This window comes from Oryctolagus cuniculus, chromosome 13 (genome assembly GCF_051225735.1).
Source record: "Oryctolagus cuniculus isolate XC-2025 breed Fujian yellow rabbit chromosome 13, ASM5122573v1, whole genome shotgun sequence".
NCBI classification, from domain to species: domain Eukaryota; kingdom Metazoa; phylum Chordata; class Mammalia; order Lagomorpha; family Leporidae; genus Oryctolagus; species Oryctolagus cuniculus.
In genome coordinates, this window is record NC_142879.1 from 55,883,602 (window position 1) to 55,902,425 (window position 18,824).

Genomic DNA, 18,824 nt, shown 5'->3' on the forward strand with positions numbered 1-18,824 from the left:
GTTTCTTTAAGTCCCTGATTCTCCTGTCTGAGCTTTCCCTTTATGTTCCTCTTCTGTCCATTCCCCAGCGCTTTCCGATTGACTGAACACCACCAATATGGGAATGTCAGCTCGTTCAATATAGTTCTTATTAACAGTCAAAGATCATTCTAGTATACTGTCACATTTCTCAAGGTGACCTAGCTCTTATTGAATAATAGAAGGCTAGAGGAAATTGCAACAGGTAGGAAACTATCAGGCTTGGAGTTGTTTTGTTGGTTACATCAGAGAAGAATGAAAAATGAATGTAGTTTCTTTCTTACCTTTGAAATTGTACTTTCTATTGACATCTCATCTCCAATGTAATCTTTGGGAGTGACTAACTCATGACTAATCCCTCATGAGTGGGATTAGTGCCTTTATTAAAATGGTACCAGAGAGCTCCCTTGCCCCTTCTGCCATGTGAGAACACAATGAAAAGGTGCTGTCTATAAACCAAGAAGCAGGTCCTCTACAGATACCAGATTTACTGGTGCTTTCTGCTTGGACTTCCCAGCCTCCAGAACCTTGAGAAGTATGTTTCTGTGGTCCAAAAACCATATTGTCTTATGATGTTCTATTATAACAGCCCAAATGCACTGACATGCTTTTCATTATCATTACCTTTGTTCATGTGGTGGGGGAGGGGCTGGATGAAGGGGCTAGAAGGAATGATAATCAGAATGATTGCTGAATAGCTATTTTGAGTTCATCACTCGGTGTAGAAATTATCCTTTCACATGGGATTTTTATAGTAGCCATCTCAGGTTTAGCACTTTTCCCCTTTAACCTCCACACCTTTCCCTACCCACTACTTGCTATCCCTTAGTTCTAATCCTGATGTACATCCAGAGTGTTTTCACTGTGCTGTTTTCCTTCCCATGTGCCAGGTTTTCCCCATCAGCAATATATAATCCCAATCATGTTCCCTCACAACATAATTAAGCATCGCTTAAATATTCCCTGTATACGCAATATGGTGATAAAAGCACAGGATATAAAGTGGGTAGTCACAGTTCCTGCCCTTTAACACTTCATAGTCTTTAAGAAAATAGTCATGCGAATGATTAAAAGAAGGTCCCATGTCCTCATTCACTCTTGGGTTAGACAAATCACTGCCATGGCCGAGAGTTCCTGTCATACTGGGTCCTCAGCAATCAGTGAGGCAGAGAGCAGGGAAAGGTACAGCTCAGCTATTTATAGGTGGGGGGTGAGGGCACTGGTGGCTTGTGGGTAGAGCTGCTCTGGGGGACACAGAATCCTAGTTTCTAGATGTCCTGGACCCAGGATCTTTGTCAATTTAACAAATATACCTCTGAAGAGGACCAATTGTCACTAAAAGAATACTAAGTCATAGGACTAACAAAGTAAAATGTGACTTCCTTGCATGAAAATAGTACTATTACCACTCGTATATTGAATTGCTTAATGTTCATACCTGATGATGATAGTGTATTGTTGCTTAGGGTTTCTGTTGTAACTTATTGTCATATAAGTGCAAAGTGTACTTACGGAAAAGAGTGCTTTCTTATGAATTGTTCCATATGAAGAGAAATTGCATTCGTACCCTTTTAGCACAGCATTTATTATTTATTTATTGACAGGCAGAGTTAGACAGAGAGAGAGAGAGAGAGAAAGGCCTTCCCTCTGTTGGTTCACCCCCCAAATGGCCGCTATGGCTGGAGCTGCACCGATCTGAAGCCAGGAGCCAGGTGCTTCCTCCTGGTCTCCCATGCAAGTGCAGGGCCCAAGCACTTGGGCCATCCTCCACTGCCTTCCTGGGCCACAGCAGAGAGCTGTACTGGAAGAGGAGCAACTGGGACAGAATCTGGTGCCCCAAAAACTGGAACTAGAACCCGGGGTGCTGGTGCCACAGGCGGAGGATTAGCCAAGTGAGCCATGGTGCCGGCCAGCATTTATTATTTATTTCATGTTGTATTGTCCTCTGCACACTTTTTTTGAATTAATTAAATTGAGAAAGACAGAGAGAGAGAGAGAGAGAGAGAGAGAGAGAGATTAATGGTTGGTTCACTCTGTATGTGAGTCCAATAGCTGGGACTGAGCTGGGGAGAGACAGAAGCTGGGAACACAATCCAGGACTACCATTAGGTGACAGGAACTTAGTTACTTGAGCCATCACTGCTACCTCCCAGAGTATACATTGGCAAGAAGCTAGAATCAGGAGCCAGAGCTGGGGATCGACCCAAACACTCCAACATGGAATACAGATATCTTAACTGCTAGGCAAAAGACCTCTTCTAATTCAAATTTTTAAATCAGACTTTCACATCAGTATGCTCAGTTATTCTATCAGTTGGCTTATGAGCAGTTGCTTACTTAGAAAATTATCCCTAGATTAATATATTCTGGGGGCCGGTGCCATGGATCACTTGGTTAATCCTCTGTCTGTGGCGCCAGCATCTCATATGGGCGCCAGGTTCTAGTCCCAGTTGCTCCTCTTCCAGTCCAGCTTTCTGCTGTGGCCCAGGAAGGCAGTGGAGGATGGCCCAAGTGCTTGGGCCCTGCACTTGCATGGGAGACCAGGAAGAAGCACCTGGCTCCTGGTTTAAGATTGGCACAGCTCCAGCCATAGCAGCCATTTTGGGGGTGAACCAATGGAAGGAAGACCTTTGTCTCTCTCACTGTCTAACTCTATCTGTCAAATAAAAACATTTAAAAAATATATTCTGAATAGTGTATTCAATTGGTCAGATTGTATAGCTAGAGCATTTTTTCACGAGCTTCAGAACAAGTTGAAGTAAAAGATGGGGCAGTCTGGGGCTCTCTAGTTCCTGAAAGTTCTATGCAGTACTCCACATCATGAGGAACATGAGATGAAATAACACATTCTGAGTCTGACATCCTCCCATGTTTGACATGGCACATACTCACAAGGAGCTAGACACATAAGTCTCCCATTAGATAAGTCAGTCTGTTACTATTCACTGGCATGCTTGCATAGTCCAGCTTGATTCTACTCTCCCTATAACCCAAGGAAACTAATGAGTTACTAGCACAACTTTGCAGGATGCTGCAGCAGATAGGCTATATTCTGGATGTAACTCTGACCATTATATGCTCCTGTGGCAAAACAAAATCCACTTTCATCAATAGCCCCTGATGTCACTTCAACAGCGTAGCCATGAGCATCTGAAATCTGGTATATTTGGAAACCAGTCTCGAGTTCCCATACCTGAAAAAGAGAACACCAACAACTAAAAAGTAATCCACATGCCCTTAGGTTCTTAACAAACATTTACAATATTCAAAATAACTTCAAAACTGGTACTGTACACATCTGACACCTTTCCTAAAACTTGACCCTGGATGTTGATTTGATCAAGAAAAACTCTGACAGATACAGTGCTAACAGTCACTGTGGTCTCCTCCTCTGTTGCCAATAGTTGGGTGAGTCAGGTAGTGATTCAGTGTATTCTGGACATTGCCTGTCTTTGGACATCAGTTGTAAAGATGAAGTGATGTTAACAGCAAGATAGATATGTAACTTTGAAAAGTACAACAGACAGGAAATCAAACTAGATTTATTCCCTGTTGATGCTATCCCAAATTTGCTAAGGGGTTTGGGACAGATGCCATGGTTAATATCTTGGAATGTGAGACAACCCTGAGGAAAGAATTCATTAACTTTTCCAAAGAGTATTTTGATTGTGAACATGGGCCTAGTGAAAGAAAGAGTAAGAGAGAGAGAGAGAGAGAGAAAGAGGTGGAGAGAGAGAGGTGGGGATGGTGTTGTGATTTTACAGGAAGCCATCTGTGTAGTTAGGCTGGATGTAATTAGAAAATCCAGAAGCATCTCAGCATGCATCATTCTCTCTCTTTGGAAACATAGAAGAGACTTGAGACTTGCAGACTTTCCATCAGAATCTGTCGTCACAGATCTGCCAAGTTTAGATGTAAATTGGACCACCAGAGAGTATTAGAGCTGGATTGGCCACAGAATGGCTGGACTTGAGGTATTTGGAGGGGTGAAGGCAGCACGTGCAAAACGCTGGAGATGAGAAGATGTAGTTTTTCTCCAGGGAACTGGAAGGATGCTATTGCCATTGCAGGGAGGGGGATTGTTAGGGAAGCATCTAAGGAAACAGTCTAGAGTTCAGACAGTAAAGAACCACTGACTGGGATCGGTAGAATGAGGACTTGAATGGCAGCAGTATGGCCCTAGGGCCCATATTTATATTCTTTGTGTGTCCCTAGGTATAGAGAGGGTGCTAAAAGGAAAAAAGAGTGTGAGTCATTGTATGTATGGATCTCAGAGTCACCCATCTCCAGCATCATAGTATAATCCCTGTCCAACCAGTCAACTATGAAAACTTACCTGGATTATTTCTACTCTTCTATCCCACCCAGCAAAGTCATTTGCCCCTTAATAGTCAGTATAGTGAGGAAGCAGACCAGGTAGTTGTTTTAGTATCCCTCTACTTATTCTCCCTTAAGGCATTACCAGAAATAAATGATAATGCACCAAACTCGGGAGATTTTAGCCTGAATGAGTACAAAAGTCCAAAACAATGAGAGGTGGTTGGAAAGTCTCCAGAGGAAAGCTCACTTTTGTGTCCATATGTCTCCTTTGGAGAGCAGATGTGAAATAAAAGAATAAACACCTGAAGCAAACACCTCCAGCCATGACTGCCAGGTGACCCCTGTGGGTGTAATGACAGATGCTGTTAGTTTGACCACACAGCCTGTTCCCTAGAGGACAGAGTGGTGACAGGCTTCAGGAAAGCAGCAGAAGTGTGTAAGTGTTCCTGGCGAGACACACTGGGGTTCATCTGGGTTCATGTGCCATCTCAAAATATGTCAGATTGGTCTATGGATTATTCAGTAGATCAGGCTGAAATGACATGAGGAACTGTAACCTCAGAAAGGGCCACTTGGACTCTTATTTACTACATACAGCAAGCCACTGAGATCCTTTTGGGAGTGAAATCATTCACATTCCCAGGCTAGAAAATCTCCGCAGACTGGTAATTGAGATTGCAATGAAGCTGAATAAGCAAGCTCTCTGAAGTGAACCTTATTTTCTATTAGTTTCTCCTCAGTCCCCTATATATTTCTTGGGTAAAATAACCAGAATTCACTTCTGTGGTCTAGCTATCCATATGTTTTGTCATTACATTGTCCAAAAATAATAAAAGTAAAGTACTTTGGTCATTTATTCAAACTGTTTTCCATGTAAATTTAATAAAAAATATTTTCTCTTGTTAATTAACTGTAAGTCCAGCCCCAAAACAATCAAAATCCAGAATAATTCTCTTTCCTTGATGTATTTTTCTTTAAAATTTCTGTTTTGACAGTAATTGCTGGCTTTATTTATTCAGTTGAATATGTGGCTTGGTAGCAAGTAGTCTGAACTGGCTTTCAAATGTTTGTTGTTCAGGTATTCATGAAAGTGTAAAGACAGCTCTAATGTATAATCTTATGTGTACTATGGGGCAGTTCCAAGATGGTGGAATAGGGAGGGAGCTTACTGCTCTAGCCCAGGAGAAGATGGTTTAAGAAGAGTGAAGATCGTGTAGTCTCAGGAAGGAGTTAGGGAAAAAACAGCAGAGGAAACTCTACCAAAATTAGAGGGACATGGTGGACCTACGTGGAAGATGTGGGTGCCCACGGCTCGGGACTCTAACAGCTGAAAGCCCACACACCGGTGCTGGAAAGTGAAGTGAGAAGAGACCACAGTATCCCAGGCTGCTGGTGAAAAAGCGGCAGGAAGAGATTAGAGGGAACGAGGTTTGAAGCCCTGTGGGGGAAAGTGCATCAGCCTAAATAGAGGAGGAAAAAAAAAAGAATGGTATAGACACATTTCTCTCTCTCTGATCACCTCAAAAAGGCATACAAGCCAATAGAGCGAGTGCCATTTTGCCCATCAATGGAAGACCGTATAAAGAAATTATGGGATATGTACTTTATGGAATACTACAAAGTAGTTAAAAAAAAAAGAAATCTGGTCATTTACAACAAGGAAACCTGTTGAAATGAAACTGACACTCTGAGAAGCAATGATTGGATCACCCTGTATCCTGACTGTTGAGGAACAGCTTACTATTTTATTCTTTTCTGTATTTTCTTTTTCTACTTAATACCATTGGTTGACTCTTTACTTAACACAGAAGTATCTTAGGTGTTTATATCCAATTGAAAATTGATCCCTGTTAAAAATAAGAGTGGGAATAAGAGAGGAAGGAGATGTACGTTCAGCACACGTTCCCTCGGACTTATCCCTAAGGGTAAAGCTAAAAACTTAACATGGGACTCCAAATCCCATTAAGCTGGCAAGTATCATGCCATCTTACTAGTTAAAGTGATCAATTTAAGTTCATAACTGATCATAAAGATAGGATTAAGTGTCAAAGGGGTCACATAAATAAGACTAGTGTCTGCTAATAATAATAGATAGAATTAAAAAAGGTAGAATGATCCAGCATGTGACCCAGGCCACACAGCAGACACATAGAATGTCAGATGTCCTAAACAGCACTCTGGCATCAGAACCAGCCATTAAGGTATTCAGATCTGGCTAAAAAGCCCATGAGAACATTTCAGGCATGGAAAGCCAAGACATTGTGGCAAAAATTAGCTACATGAAAGATCTCTGTGAGTGAGATCCCAGTGGAAAGAAGGGGCCATCAAAGAAGGAGGTACCTTTCTCTGAAGGGAGGAGAGAACCTCCGCTTTGATTATGGCCTTGTCTAAATAATGTCAGAGTTTGTGGACTCAAGAGGCTTCCACAGCCTTGGCAGCTCATGACAAGAGCCTCGGGGGATTACTGATGTCACAAATATGAGTGTCAATTGTTAAATCAACAACAGGAGTCATGGTGCACTTGCTCCCCATGTAGGACCTCTGTCCTTAATGTGTTTTACTATGAGAATTAACAGTATAACTAGTCTTCAAACAGTATTTTATACTTTGTGTGTCTGTGTGGGTTAAAACTGTTGAAATCTTTACTTGGCATAGAGTTTATCTTCTGTATATAAAGATAATAAAAATGAATCTTGATGAAGAATGGGAAGGGAGAGGGAGTAGGAGGTGGGATGTTTTAGAGGTGAGAGTGGGTATGGGGAGAAGAACCGCTATAATCCAAAAATTGTACTTATGAAGTTTATATTTATTAAATAAAAGCTTTCTATAAAAATTAAACCTTGCAAAAAAAATCTTACATGTGCCACTATACTTACCTCATCACTCAGTAATTTACCTGGAAGAAGAGAAAATTCTATTTGCTCTGCCTTTTTCTTTCTGAAGATTCAATAAGTACCCACCTTAATTATGGATTCAGAGCAAATAGTGAGTACTTGGTGAAAAGATTTGTTGTAAAGCATGACATTGATTTCTTGTTTATGTGTGTGAGGAACATGTTCTGTATCTTGTATCATCCTTGACAAAGGGTACATGTCCATAACACTAGACCCTGGAATAGAAGCAGTAATCCCATAAACACTCAGCACTTGAAATTTCGAATCCCAAAGCATTTTTCTCAAGCAATTGTTTGGAAACAGCGTATCAGTTAGTTTAGTAATGTCATTACCTAGGAAACTTAATGAGGTGAAAGTATGTTCATTTACTCTAAACCATTTTTGACTAATAAAGCAATTGTCATTGGCCAGAGAAAAGCATTCATTTGGTGCTTCATACTTTGAAATACAAGGCTATTTGAGACTTCATTGACATCCTCATTTTAGTGACCCTCAATTTCCTATTTTTTATAATCCAGTTTCCCTCTTCTTTATTGTGCTTACTTCATACCTCTCCATTGGTGCACAGCAAGAATTGTGATGATCAGATTTCTGCTGAAGGTAAGCTCCCATTTCATGATTTAAATTTATTGTTAGAGAGCCCTTTTCAAACAACAAAAGATAAAGCACTCTGTAAACATGGTCTTAATAAGTATAATGAATGAGAATGTTTGCAAGCTAGTGTTTGCAACATCAATAATAAATAAGATTAATTTCCAAGTCACCATGGTGATAAATGTAGTTAGTGTAACCATTAGATGGAGAGCAGGTATTCTTGGCTTGCACTATTCTAAGGTTGTTTGGCTTGGTTTTGTAATACAATATTATTGAGTGAAAGTCTGACTTAGCTGGGAAAATCAATTAACTGTGTGTTCTGTTTTTGTGTAATGTCTGGAAATAGAAATAAGGATCTCAAAACATTCTTTAGCTCAAATATGAAATTTTCCCCATTTTATGAATATGGAGACTGAGTTACCAAAGGCAGATTTTGCACTGAGTTTCTCAAGTCTCTCCAAAGAAATTTTAACTCTAGGAGAAGTTTCAGCCAGAGTTACTGAGGTGTTTAAATTTTGGGATAAGATCTGTTCATGTGTGAAGAAGGATTGAGATGGCTCATCTGGTAATGTATCTCAGTTCAAACACCTTGGTATGCAAATGTTAGAGGCATCTGGTTACCAGATAATCAAACCCCACTTGGAGCTTCTTTACATTATCATTCACTTTATCATTACACTGAGAGTAACTTAACTTTACTCAGTAGACTTCAACAATGCTGCAGATGCTGTGGACAATCTAGATATGCTTCTACTTTTAGGGGATTTGTGATATTAATACTATGGGCACATTGCAGTCCTGAGAAGGCACAGGAATTCAGGAATCAGAAGGCTTTGAGATCAAACTCCTGCTCTATGATTCTACCTCGTGTCCTTTTACCAGATGAACTGTTTGAGATTCAGTACTATCACTTATAAAATATGAATAAATAATTCCTATTTCACATGATGGTTGTGTAGGTCAAATGAAAAATGATATGAATGCTTTTGAAAAAGGGCTATACAGATAGTAGTTGTCTTAGAGCAATAATGATAACAACTGTGACACTCACAAAAACATACTCTACATGGCATTTCCAGGCACTGTGCCTGTTCATTGGGTTTAAAAGAGCACTCTGACTGCTGCATTGGAATCAAAGCCTAAATTAAAGTCTGAAATATGCTTTCTGTAATTCTGATGGTAAGTTGATGGTTGTAGTCAATATATGTAATTTCAGTGATTAAGCGATGCATAGAGCTCTATATTTTTGCAACAGAAGTACTAATCAGAATTACATAAAATTGGGAAGTCTTGATTTTTCTGTTTTTTTTCTTCTTCCTTGTCTCCTTTTTTTGCCTTGCTATTTGGGTCCTTAGTTCCTCTGATGACAAATGGCATGAAGTGCTGAACCCAGTAATCAAACACACAAGCTGGGGAACTAAGAGAGAAAACTTATTCATACTCATTCACACGTACTTTTTTTGAGGTGTTGCAATAGAGGAAGGGTGCTTACAACTAGAACAGTTTTGTTTTAGGTCAGAAGTTATTTATTGAGCATGAAGTCCTAGTTCACTCCTAATCCAGAGGTGGGAGAGTTAAAAATTAATTCTATTCTTCACTAGCAGGCAACACCAACCACTTCCCTGTTTTGTTAATCCTATTGGAACTCAGAGCAAGTGGTCAGTAGAAAATGCTTAGGACATATATTCTGGCTTACTATTCCAGAAGGACAAACTATTGGTAGTATCATTTGTTTTTCTTCTAAAGTTTAAGGATACACTTATGAATGGTGTTCAAACTAAGTGCTTAGCAGGGCCCCTTGTCTCTGTATTGGTATCTGTCCAGTTCTGTCATCCTAGACTCTGTCCTCCCTCTGGTCTTTGCTGAGAGGCAAAGGCAAGTGGAAGGGTCAGTACAGTCCTTGATCTGAGCTACTGACTCACTTCCAGAATGCATGGGGCCATATTGCTTTTCTGTAGAAAGGGGATCATGCCGATGTGTGCTGTTGCAGCTGCTCGAAGATAGGATCACATACCTGTTCTGAGAACCTCAACAACTGAGCATAGCATGGGAGCTAGATTTGCACTATATTTAGCAACAGATTACATCATCTTTTTCTGCTTAAGTTCAGGTCATGCATCCCTAGGTTCAAGAACTTACAGCACTGACTTGGTATTTTTAGATATATGCAGTTATACATATCCTCTACTTGGCCATGGAAAGATGGGGAAGAATAGAATTGAAATAAAAATCTACTTTGGTTAGCTATGGTTTGTAATTTCTCTTTCTGGTTTTTTTTTCCTAGTTAGTGCTCAAATGCTAGTTTAAAGGAGGTTAAAATCAAGATATGAGTTTCATTTGCCATTATTTGGGTACGCTTACCTGTTATGAGCATGCCATGATTGGCATCATATATCATAGAATAAATCTGCATGTCTCCTGGTCCTCCCTGGGTATCATGGAAGATTTGAAGTAGCGAGAGAGTCTGTATATCCCACACCCTGAAAACCTTGGGATGGAAAAACATAGTTCAGTATTGTTTATTCTTTACCCTTCCAAGACATTTAGGTAAAACATTTTTAGAGTTTTTAATATGCTTTTATAAATTTGCCAAAAAGTATAATTGACATCATGAACACACATTTGCCAAGCTCCAATTTGAATATTGGTTTATATCAGAGGAAATTAGCAATAGTGATTCAAGCTTTACATAAGTATATATCTTTAGGAACTGGATTTTCTGGGACAGAACATGTGTTTATTGCTTGTTCAAGTCACATTTCTCTTTCTACTCTAGATGAACAAACAGAATATTTATATTTCAGATGGATGTTTTCAAATTTCCCTTTCATGAGTTATGAGTGAAGGAATACCTTAGAAATGTTTCCTTTCCTCTTGCCTAGAGTGTACAAATTATAAAAATCAGTTTTAGAGGACAAAGTAGATGTAGGAAGAGTATGGGAAATTGGATTAGAGCTCTCCTTTGAGGGAAGAAAGAGAATTATGTAATTATTCAAATAGGACTTGAATTTATGAATTTAGAATAGAAAGAACAATGAAGTACAAATTCAGCCAAACTAGGTCAAATTTACACTTTGTCACCCATAATAACTGATCTTAGTCTTTTAAATTATTTTTAGCAAGCTATGATGCAATTAAATTTCAGATAAGTGTGACCAAGGATTACGTTTCCTAATCATGCTTTAACTGTAAATAATATTTTCATATTATAATAGTTATTATTAACCTATTCAATCAAAATATTGATTGTGGAAATGGGTGGTTATTTTATAGAAATATATATAATCATCTGATAAGAAGTTTTGGTTTCTTAAAAATTTTTATTAATATAAAGAGAACCGATTTTATTATTTCACAGGTACAATTACAACAAGATAACCATAAGTCCCTCCCTCAACCTCTCCTTCCCTCAATCCCCCTCCTTCCCTCAATCCCCCTCCTTCCTTCCTTTTTCTTATTTAATTTTTGCAAATATATAATTTCAGACCACCTTATAATCACAGATTTAATGCAGTACTAATCATAATGTATAACAAGTAAGAAGTGTAAAGACCACAGTTACATAGAAGTGTAAACAAGGACTAAAAATTTTACAACAATCAAATCCCAAGATGTCTGTTTCATTCCTATACATTTTTTGTATCTATATTAACTACAACATATCACAGAAAACATGATATTTGTCTTTTTTGGGACTGACTTATTTCACTAAGCATAATGGTTTCCAGTTGCATAAATTTTGTTGCAAAAGACAGGATTTTATTCTTTTAATGAATGAGTAGTATTCCATAGTGTATATATACACTACATTTTCTTTCTCCAGTCATCAATTGATGGACATCTGTATTAATTCCAATCTTAGCTATTGTGAATTGAGCTACAATAAACATGGTGGTACAAATAATTCGTTCATATACTGACTTCATTTCATTTGGGTGAATTCCCAAGAGTAGAGTGTCTGGGTCATATGGTAGATCTATTTTCAGATTTCTGAGCATACACTGACTTCATATAAAGCAATCTTATACAACCAAAACAAAGCTGGAGGTACCCCAATACATGTGAGTCAGTATATATAACTTCATATATGAATGCTGTTTACATTCCCACCAACAGTGGACTAATATATCTTTCCCTCCACGTGCTTGCCAGCATTTTTTTCAATTTTAAAGAGATTTTATTTGTTTATTTGAGGGGTAGAGTTACAGACAGGGAGAGGGACAGATAGAAAGGTCTTCCATCCGCCAGTTACTCTCCAAATGGCTGTAACAGCTGGAGCTGAGGCAATCTGAAGCCAGAAGCCAGGAGCTTCCTCTGAGTCTCCAACATGGGTGCAGGGGCCCAAGGACTTAGGCCATCTTCTACTGCTTTTCTAGGCCAGAGCAGAGAGCTGGATTGGAAAAAGAGAAGACAGGACATGAACTGGCACAAATATGGGATGTCGTTGCTGCAGGCACCTTAACAACAGCCCCAGAATTTATTTTTTTTTATTTTTGGATGATAGCCAATTGAATGGGGTTGAGATAAAACCTCATTGTGCATTTCCCTGAGTGATAGTTATCCTGAGATTTTTTTTATGTGTCTATTGACCATTTGTGCTTCATTTTTTGGAAAAATGCCTGTTCATGTACTTTGCCCATTTCTTATCTGGATTGTTTGTTTTGTTGTTTTTCAGTTTCTTGAGCTGCATCTATGTTCATTTGTTGAAGAGGCTGTCCTTTCTCCAAGGATTAATTTTAGCTTGTTTATCAGATTAGTTGGTTTTAACTGCATGGGTTAATTTCTGGGGTTTCTGTTCTGACCCATTGGCCTACATGTCTGCTTTTTGCCAGTACCCAGCTATATTGATTATAACTGCCCTGTAGTATGTCTTGAAATCATGTATTGGGGTACCACCAGCTTTGTTTTGGTTGTATAAGATTGCTTTAGGTATTTGGGGTCTCTTGTGTTTCCATATGAATTTTAGTATCATTTTTTTCTAGATCTACAAACAAGGTCATTGGTATTTTGATTGCGATCACATTGAAACCATAAATTGTTTTGGGTAGTATGGACTTTTGATTATATTAATTATTCCAACCCAAGAACATGTAAGATTTTTCCATTTATGTGTCTTCTTCTATTTCTTTCTTTAATGTTTTTAAATTTTCTTTGTAGAGGATTTTCACATCATTAGTTAAATTTATTCAAAGGCATTTACATTTTGTAGCCATTGTGAATTGTACTTACTTACCAGTTCTTTCTCAGCCACAGCACTGTTGAATATACAAAGTCTATTGATTTTTGTGTGTTGATTTTATATCCTACAACTTAGGAAACTCTCTTATGAGTTCCAGTAGTCTCTTAGTAGAGTCTGTTGCTCCCCTTTTATATAGGAAAATGTCATCTGCAAACAGAGACAATTTGACTTCCTCCTTTCCAACTTGTATCCCTTTGATTTCTTTTTCTCACCTAACGGCTCTGGCTAAAACTTCCAGAACAAGTGGACAGGTGGAAGATAATGTAGACTGGGAGGAGTGAGCATATAGAGACAAACACAGAGACCCAGAGGGACAGACACACACATACGCATACATACAGACCTATATATTAAAAGGAGTCTTCAATTTTTAGAAAAATATAGAAAAAGGTATCTTTGTGAATTTAAGAACTTAAGAGTTGGGAAGAATTTCCTAAATAAGCACAAAAATCTCGAACAATAAAAGACTGATGAATTTAAACTAAAATTGAAAACCTCTATTCAACAAAAGCAACAATCACAAGGACACAGAGGGGCCGGCGTCATGGCTCACTTGGCTAATCCTCCGCCTATGGAGCTGGCATCCCATATGGGCACTGAGTTCTAGTCCCGGTTGCTCCTCTTCCAGTCCAGCTTTCTGCTGTGGCCCGGGAAAGCAGTGGAGGATGGCCCAAGTTCTTGGGAGCCTGCACCTGCATGGGAGATCAGGAGGAAGCACCTGGCTCCTGGCTTTGGATCGGCGCAGTGCCGGCCGTAGCAGCCATTTGAGGGGTGAACCAACAGAAGGAAGACCTTTCTCTCTGTCTCTCTCTCTCTCACCTACTATCTCTATCTGTCAAAAATAAATAAATAAATAAAAATTAAAAAACAAAAACAAAAACACAGAGAATAGAAAAAATAAAATATCAAGCATTCATTGGTGGGACCAGTGCTGTGGTGAAGTAGGCTAAGCCTCTGCCTGCAGTGCTGGCATCAATATGGCCACCAGTTCATGTCCTGGCTGCACCTCTTCTGATCCAGCTCTCTGCTTATAACCTGAGAAAGCAGTGAAATATGACCAAAATGCTTGGGCTCCTGAACCCATGTGGGAGACCTGAAAGAAGCTCCTGCTTCTGTCTTTGTTGTAGTCATTTTGTGAGTGAACCAGTGGATGGAGACCTTTCTCTCTGTCCCTCTCTCTGTCTGTAATTCTACCTCTCAAATAAATAAATAAATATTTTTAAAAAATTCATTGGCCAACCTGGATAAATAAAATGGTATGCATTAATCAAACAGAATACCACAAAACAGTTAAAATAACCAGAGCTATATATGATATCATGGATAAGTCTCAAAATACAGGGTTGAGGAAAATAAAAGAAAATTAAAGGAGAATATATTCACTATAATATTTATATTTTAAATATAGAAGAAAACATATTAAATAAAACTGTTAGAGACACTTACATATACTCAGAATAAACACATGGTGTTTCTTCAAAATTAGCAATAACTCAATAACAATTTGTGTCCATTGAACAATTTCCATTTTTCACTTTCTTCAATTTAAATGGTCTTCATCTAGGTTTTGTAATACCTATCTATATATTTTTTAAAGATTTATTTATTTATTTGAAAGTCAGAGTTACACAGAGAGAGGAGAGGAGCAGAGGGAAAGGGAGAGGGGGAGGGGGAGGGAGAGGGAGAGGGAGGGGGAGAGAGAGAGGTCTTCCATCCGATGGTTCACTCCCCAGATGGCCACAACGGCCGGAGCTGCGCCTCTCCGAAACCAGAAGCCAGGAGCCTCTTCCGGGTCTCCTACGTGGGTGCGGGGACCCAAGGACTTGGGCCATCTTCCACTGCTTTCCCAGGACATATCAGAGAGATGGTCTGGAAGAGGATCAGCCGGGACTAGAACTGGCACCCATATGGGATGCCGGTGCTTCAGGCCAGGCATTAACCCATTGAGCCACAGCACCAGCCCCAATACCTATCTATATTAATAGCATTTAGCTATTATCCAGTGACCTTTTCTATTAGACTATAACTTCCTTGAAAGAGGAGAAACATCTGATCTGATTCTATTTCCTCACTGTCTATGTATTCTGTTTAATATGGTTGGGGTTATCACTTCTTGGCCTTTTGGCTAAGATCAGGTGTAATATGGTTGGGGTTAGTGGGTTTTTGATCTGTTTGCTTAGTTTCTCTGTCTTGGTCCGACAGGAGGTTACAGTGGCTTTATACTGGATAAATACCCAATACATTTTTTTTTTTATTTAGGTAGCAGAAACACGCACAGAGAGAGCTCCCATCTGTTCAATAACTTCCCAAATAACCACAATACCTAGGGCAGGACCTGGTCTGGAGCCAGGTGACAGGAAGGCAATCCAGGTCCCTCACTTGGGTGGCAAGTGCCCAACTACTGCTCCCAGGGTCTGCGTCAGCAGGAAGATGGAATTGGGGGCTAGACCTGGGAATCAAACCCAGATACTCTGATATAAGATGTAGGTATCCTAACCAGTGTCTTAACTGTGAGGTTGAACACCTGCACCAACGCTGTTTTGTAGTCAAGGAAAATGTTTCAGAAAACATAATCTCTGTACGTCATTCCTAGGTGGTCATCCTGTGTCAGTTACTTTTTGGTGACGGGAGCCTAATAACAATTAGGCTCCCCCAGTGCTAGTCCTCTACGTTCAGTTATTCCCCCAGAAGTCAACAGTATTCTTGTGGTAGGTTTTAGTGCTTCAAAGCTGATAGCAAAGAAGTGGAGCCAGGTCAGCCCTGAAGGACTTTAAGAAGAAAGCAAGAGACAGGACATTTCAGAAGGAGATGGAGTTGCTATAGAGAGAAAATCAGAAGAGTTTCTTCTCCAGAAGCTTTCACTAAAGAAGCCCTAGAGTGGCAAACTGGAATATTTATAATTTCTAAATTATTTATTACACATGTGCATATAAACTGAAATTACAAAAAAATTCAGCTTCTAGTAACAACAAGAATTAAAATGATGATTTTAAATTAATTGGGAATGCAAGAGTTATATGAAAGGCCTTTTTTAACATTGAGAAAAATGTTCATTTTTAAGTATGATTAAGCTTTGAGGGTAAAATGGAAACTAAAGTCACTAGTCACAAAATATCAAAGGCAAGGACAAGTGAAAGACTGCTTGCAGCCTTTTTTGAGGAATAATTAATAAATAATGGTGAAACAGAAATTTGAAAAATAGATATGTGTATGTGCACCAGAAGTAAGGATTATTTTGATCCAACTGTGTTTCCTGGGTTTTCTTCTTGTGAAATTCTTGTCAATTGCTATTATCATAAGTGCACTAATAAAGGATCCATTTTTCTCTTGATGTCTATTTATCATAGAGTTCCTACTATAGAATTTATGAATTTTTAGGAGTCTCAGGTATAAATATAAAAAATGGTACCTCTAGTTATAAAAAGGTACAATGCTAAAAAGACACACATAATTCACAATTTATTGTACATCAGATAATTATAGGATTCTGGGTTAGATGCCAGAGATGCAAAAATATTAGAAGCATTATTACTATTTTTGAATGGATCAGGTCTAGGCAAAAGAATCAGTAGAGGACAAATAGTTATACTTCATAGCAATGGAAAATTGAACATCATGCCATGATGAATATTGCATCTTCAGATTTTAGCTGTAGATGAAATCCTTAGAATCGCAGCATCATTTTGATAGAATGAGGGACATGGGGGAATTTACTATTTTTTGACTTGTCAAGGGAAATTGGGATTTGGCTTGCCTTCCTAATTTTACGCTATGGCTACAAGAGGTTAATAAGATTTTATTCCCCAAATGAATCAAATCAGGGTCACTCAATGGATTAAATGATTTTGCATGGGAAGAGCCTAAAGATGTTTGAGATTATGAAACTGTTTTAGGAGTTATCATAGTAATAGAGACAAATGATGTATTTGAAGATTGGGGTTTGTATGACAGTGCAGTGCAAATGGAAGGCACTCAATATTATGTGTGTAGGGAATTCAATTAAAATATATTTATTGGGGCCTGAGCTGTGGCATAGCTGGTACAGCTGCCACCTGCAGTACCACCATATCATATGGGCACCAATTCAAGGCCCAGCTGCTCCACTTCTGTTCCAGCTCTCTGCTATGGCCTGGGAAAAGCAGTGGAAGATGGTCCAAGTCCTTGGGCTCCTGTACCTGCGTGGGAAGACCTGGAAGAAGCTCCTGGCTTTGGAACAACGCAGCTCCAGCCGTTGCGGCCAATTGGGGAGTGAACCAGCATATGGAAGACCTCTCTCTCTCTCTCTCTCTCTCTCTCTCTCTGCCTTTCCTTATTTCTCAGTGTAAATCTGACTTTCAAATAAATAAATCTTAAAATATATGTATTTATTAAATTCTTACACATAGCTTAAGTACAAAAATATGTTTAGCAATGTGTATGAAACTAAATCTGTTAATTTTATCTCACATCTTTTCTGTGATAATTGGCAAATACAAAGTGAAATGGTGACAGCCAGAATATATTTTTAAAATGAACGCTTTCATTACCAAATTATTAAATGTACTGAGCGAACAAATTTAAACAGCTCTCCTCCCTACCTGTTATTTTCTCTGGGTTCCTTAATTGCACTTGTTAAGGTAATAATTGTTTGAAGATACTGCCTTTTTTTTTTTTTTTTTTTTTTTTTTTTGACAGGCAGAGTGGACAGTGAGAGAGAGACAGAGAGAAAGGTCTTCCTTTGCCATTGGTTCACCCTCCAATGGCCGCCGCTGCAGCCGGCGCACCGCGCTGATCCGATGGCAGGAGCCAGGATCCAGGTGCTTTTCCTGGTCTCCCATGGGGTGCAGGGCCCAAGCACCTGGGCCATCCTCCACTGCACTCCCTGGCCATAGCAGAGAGCTGGCCTGGAAGAGGGGCAACCGGGACAGAATCCGGCGCCCCAACCGGGACTAGAACCCGGTGTGCCGGTGCCGCAAGGTGGAGGATTAGCCTAGTGAGCCACGGCGCCGGCTTAGATACTGCCTTTCAAGACAGATTATTTCAGTTGAATCCTGTAGCACCACAAATAGTTATGGGACCTTGGCAAATCACTTAAGTTCTATGAGACTTACTTTTTATTTGTGAGGGAATAATACCACTACTTATCTCTAGAGTTCACATTAAATGAGACCACATAAAGGGGATTTTCAAAAGTTCATGGAAATTCTGTATTGTGAAACAACCTTGCAATGATTTCAATTTTTGGCACAAAAATAAGCTTATCTTTTAATTCCATTTTTTTCTCTTATAAAAGATTTCATATCTATATCAGGGCATATGTATCTACTTAGATATACCTCATTCTTTCTAATGACTTGACACACATTAACATAGGAGGAAGTGAGAATTACCAAAAAGAAAGCCATGAGACACAACTTGTTTACCAACCAAGGAACAACCCTAATCTTTCTTGGGAACCATGTTTTATGAGGAATGGATGTTAACATCAACAGAATACCCAGAGAAAGTTACTTCAGATAAGCTATAATAGATGTGTGTGGAAATATGTATAGAAGGAGTCTCAAGGGCATGAAAACTAGAAGGGTGAGGAGAAACTCTAGAGGATAGAATAGTATTGTAAGCCTCTCTGAAATACTGTTTGAACCACAAGTGTCCTGGAGGAAAATAATCTGAAACAGCATGGCTCCTTGTAAGCAAAGATGCAATAACAGAAAAGATTATAAGTAGAGAATGGCAGCCATAAACAAAAGGAAGTTTTGTGTAGGGACTAATTACGCCTC

At 39.1% G+C, this 18,824-nt stretch overlaps 1 protein-coding gene across 1 annotated transcript in view; it reads right to left on the reverse strand.

The window, feature by feature from the left end:
* The window catches only part of LOC100338257 (WD repeat-containing protein 64), a 144,964-nt gene that overhangs the window by 50,457 nt on the left and 75,683 nt on the right, over positions 1 to 18,824 (reverse strand). Inside the window, exons 11-13 of the mRNA XM_002717339.6 lie at positions 10,188 to 10,314; positions 7,299 to 7,447; positions 3,088 to 3,211 (exon numbers count right to left, since the gene is read on the reverse strand). Of these exons, the coding sequence (XP_002717385.4) occupies positions 3,088 to 3,211; positions 7,299 to 7,447; positions 10,188 to 10,314 (400 nt within the window). The remainder of the gene's footprint in view (positions 1 to 3,087; positions 3,212 to 7,298; positions 7,448 to 10,187; positions 10,315 to 18,824) is intronic.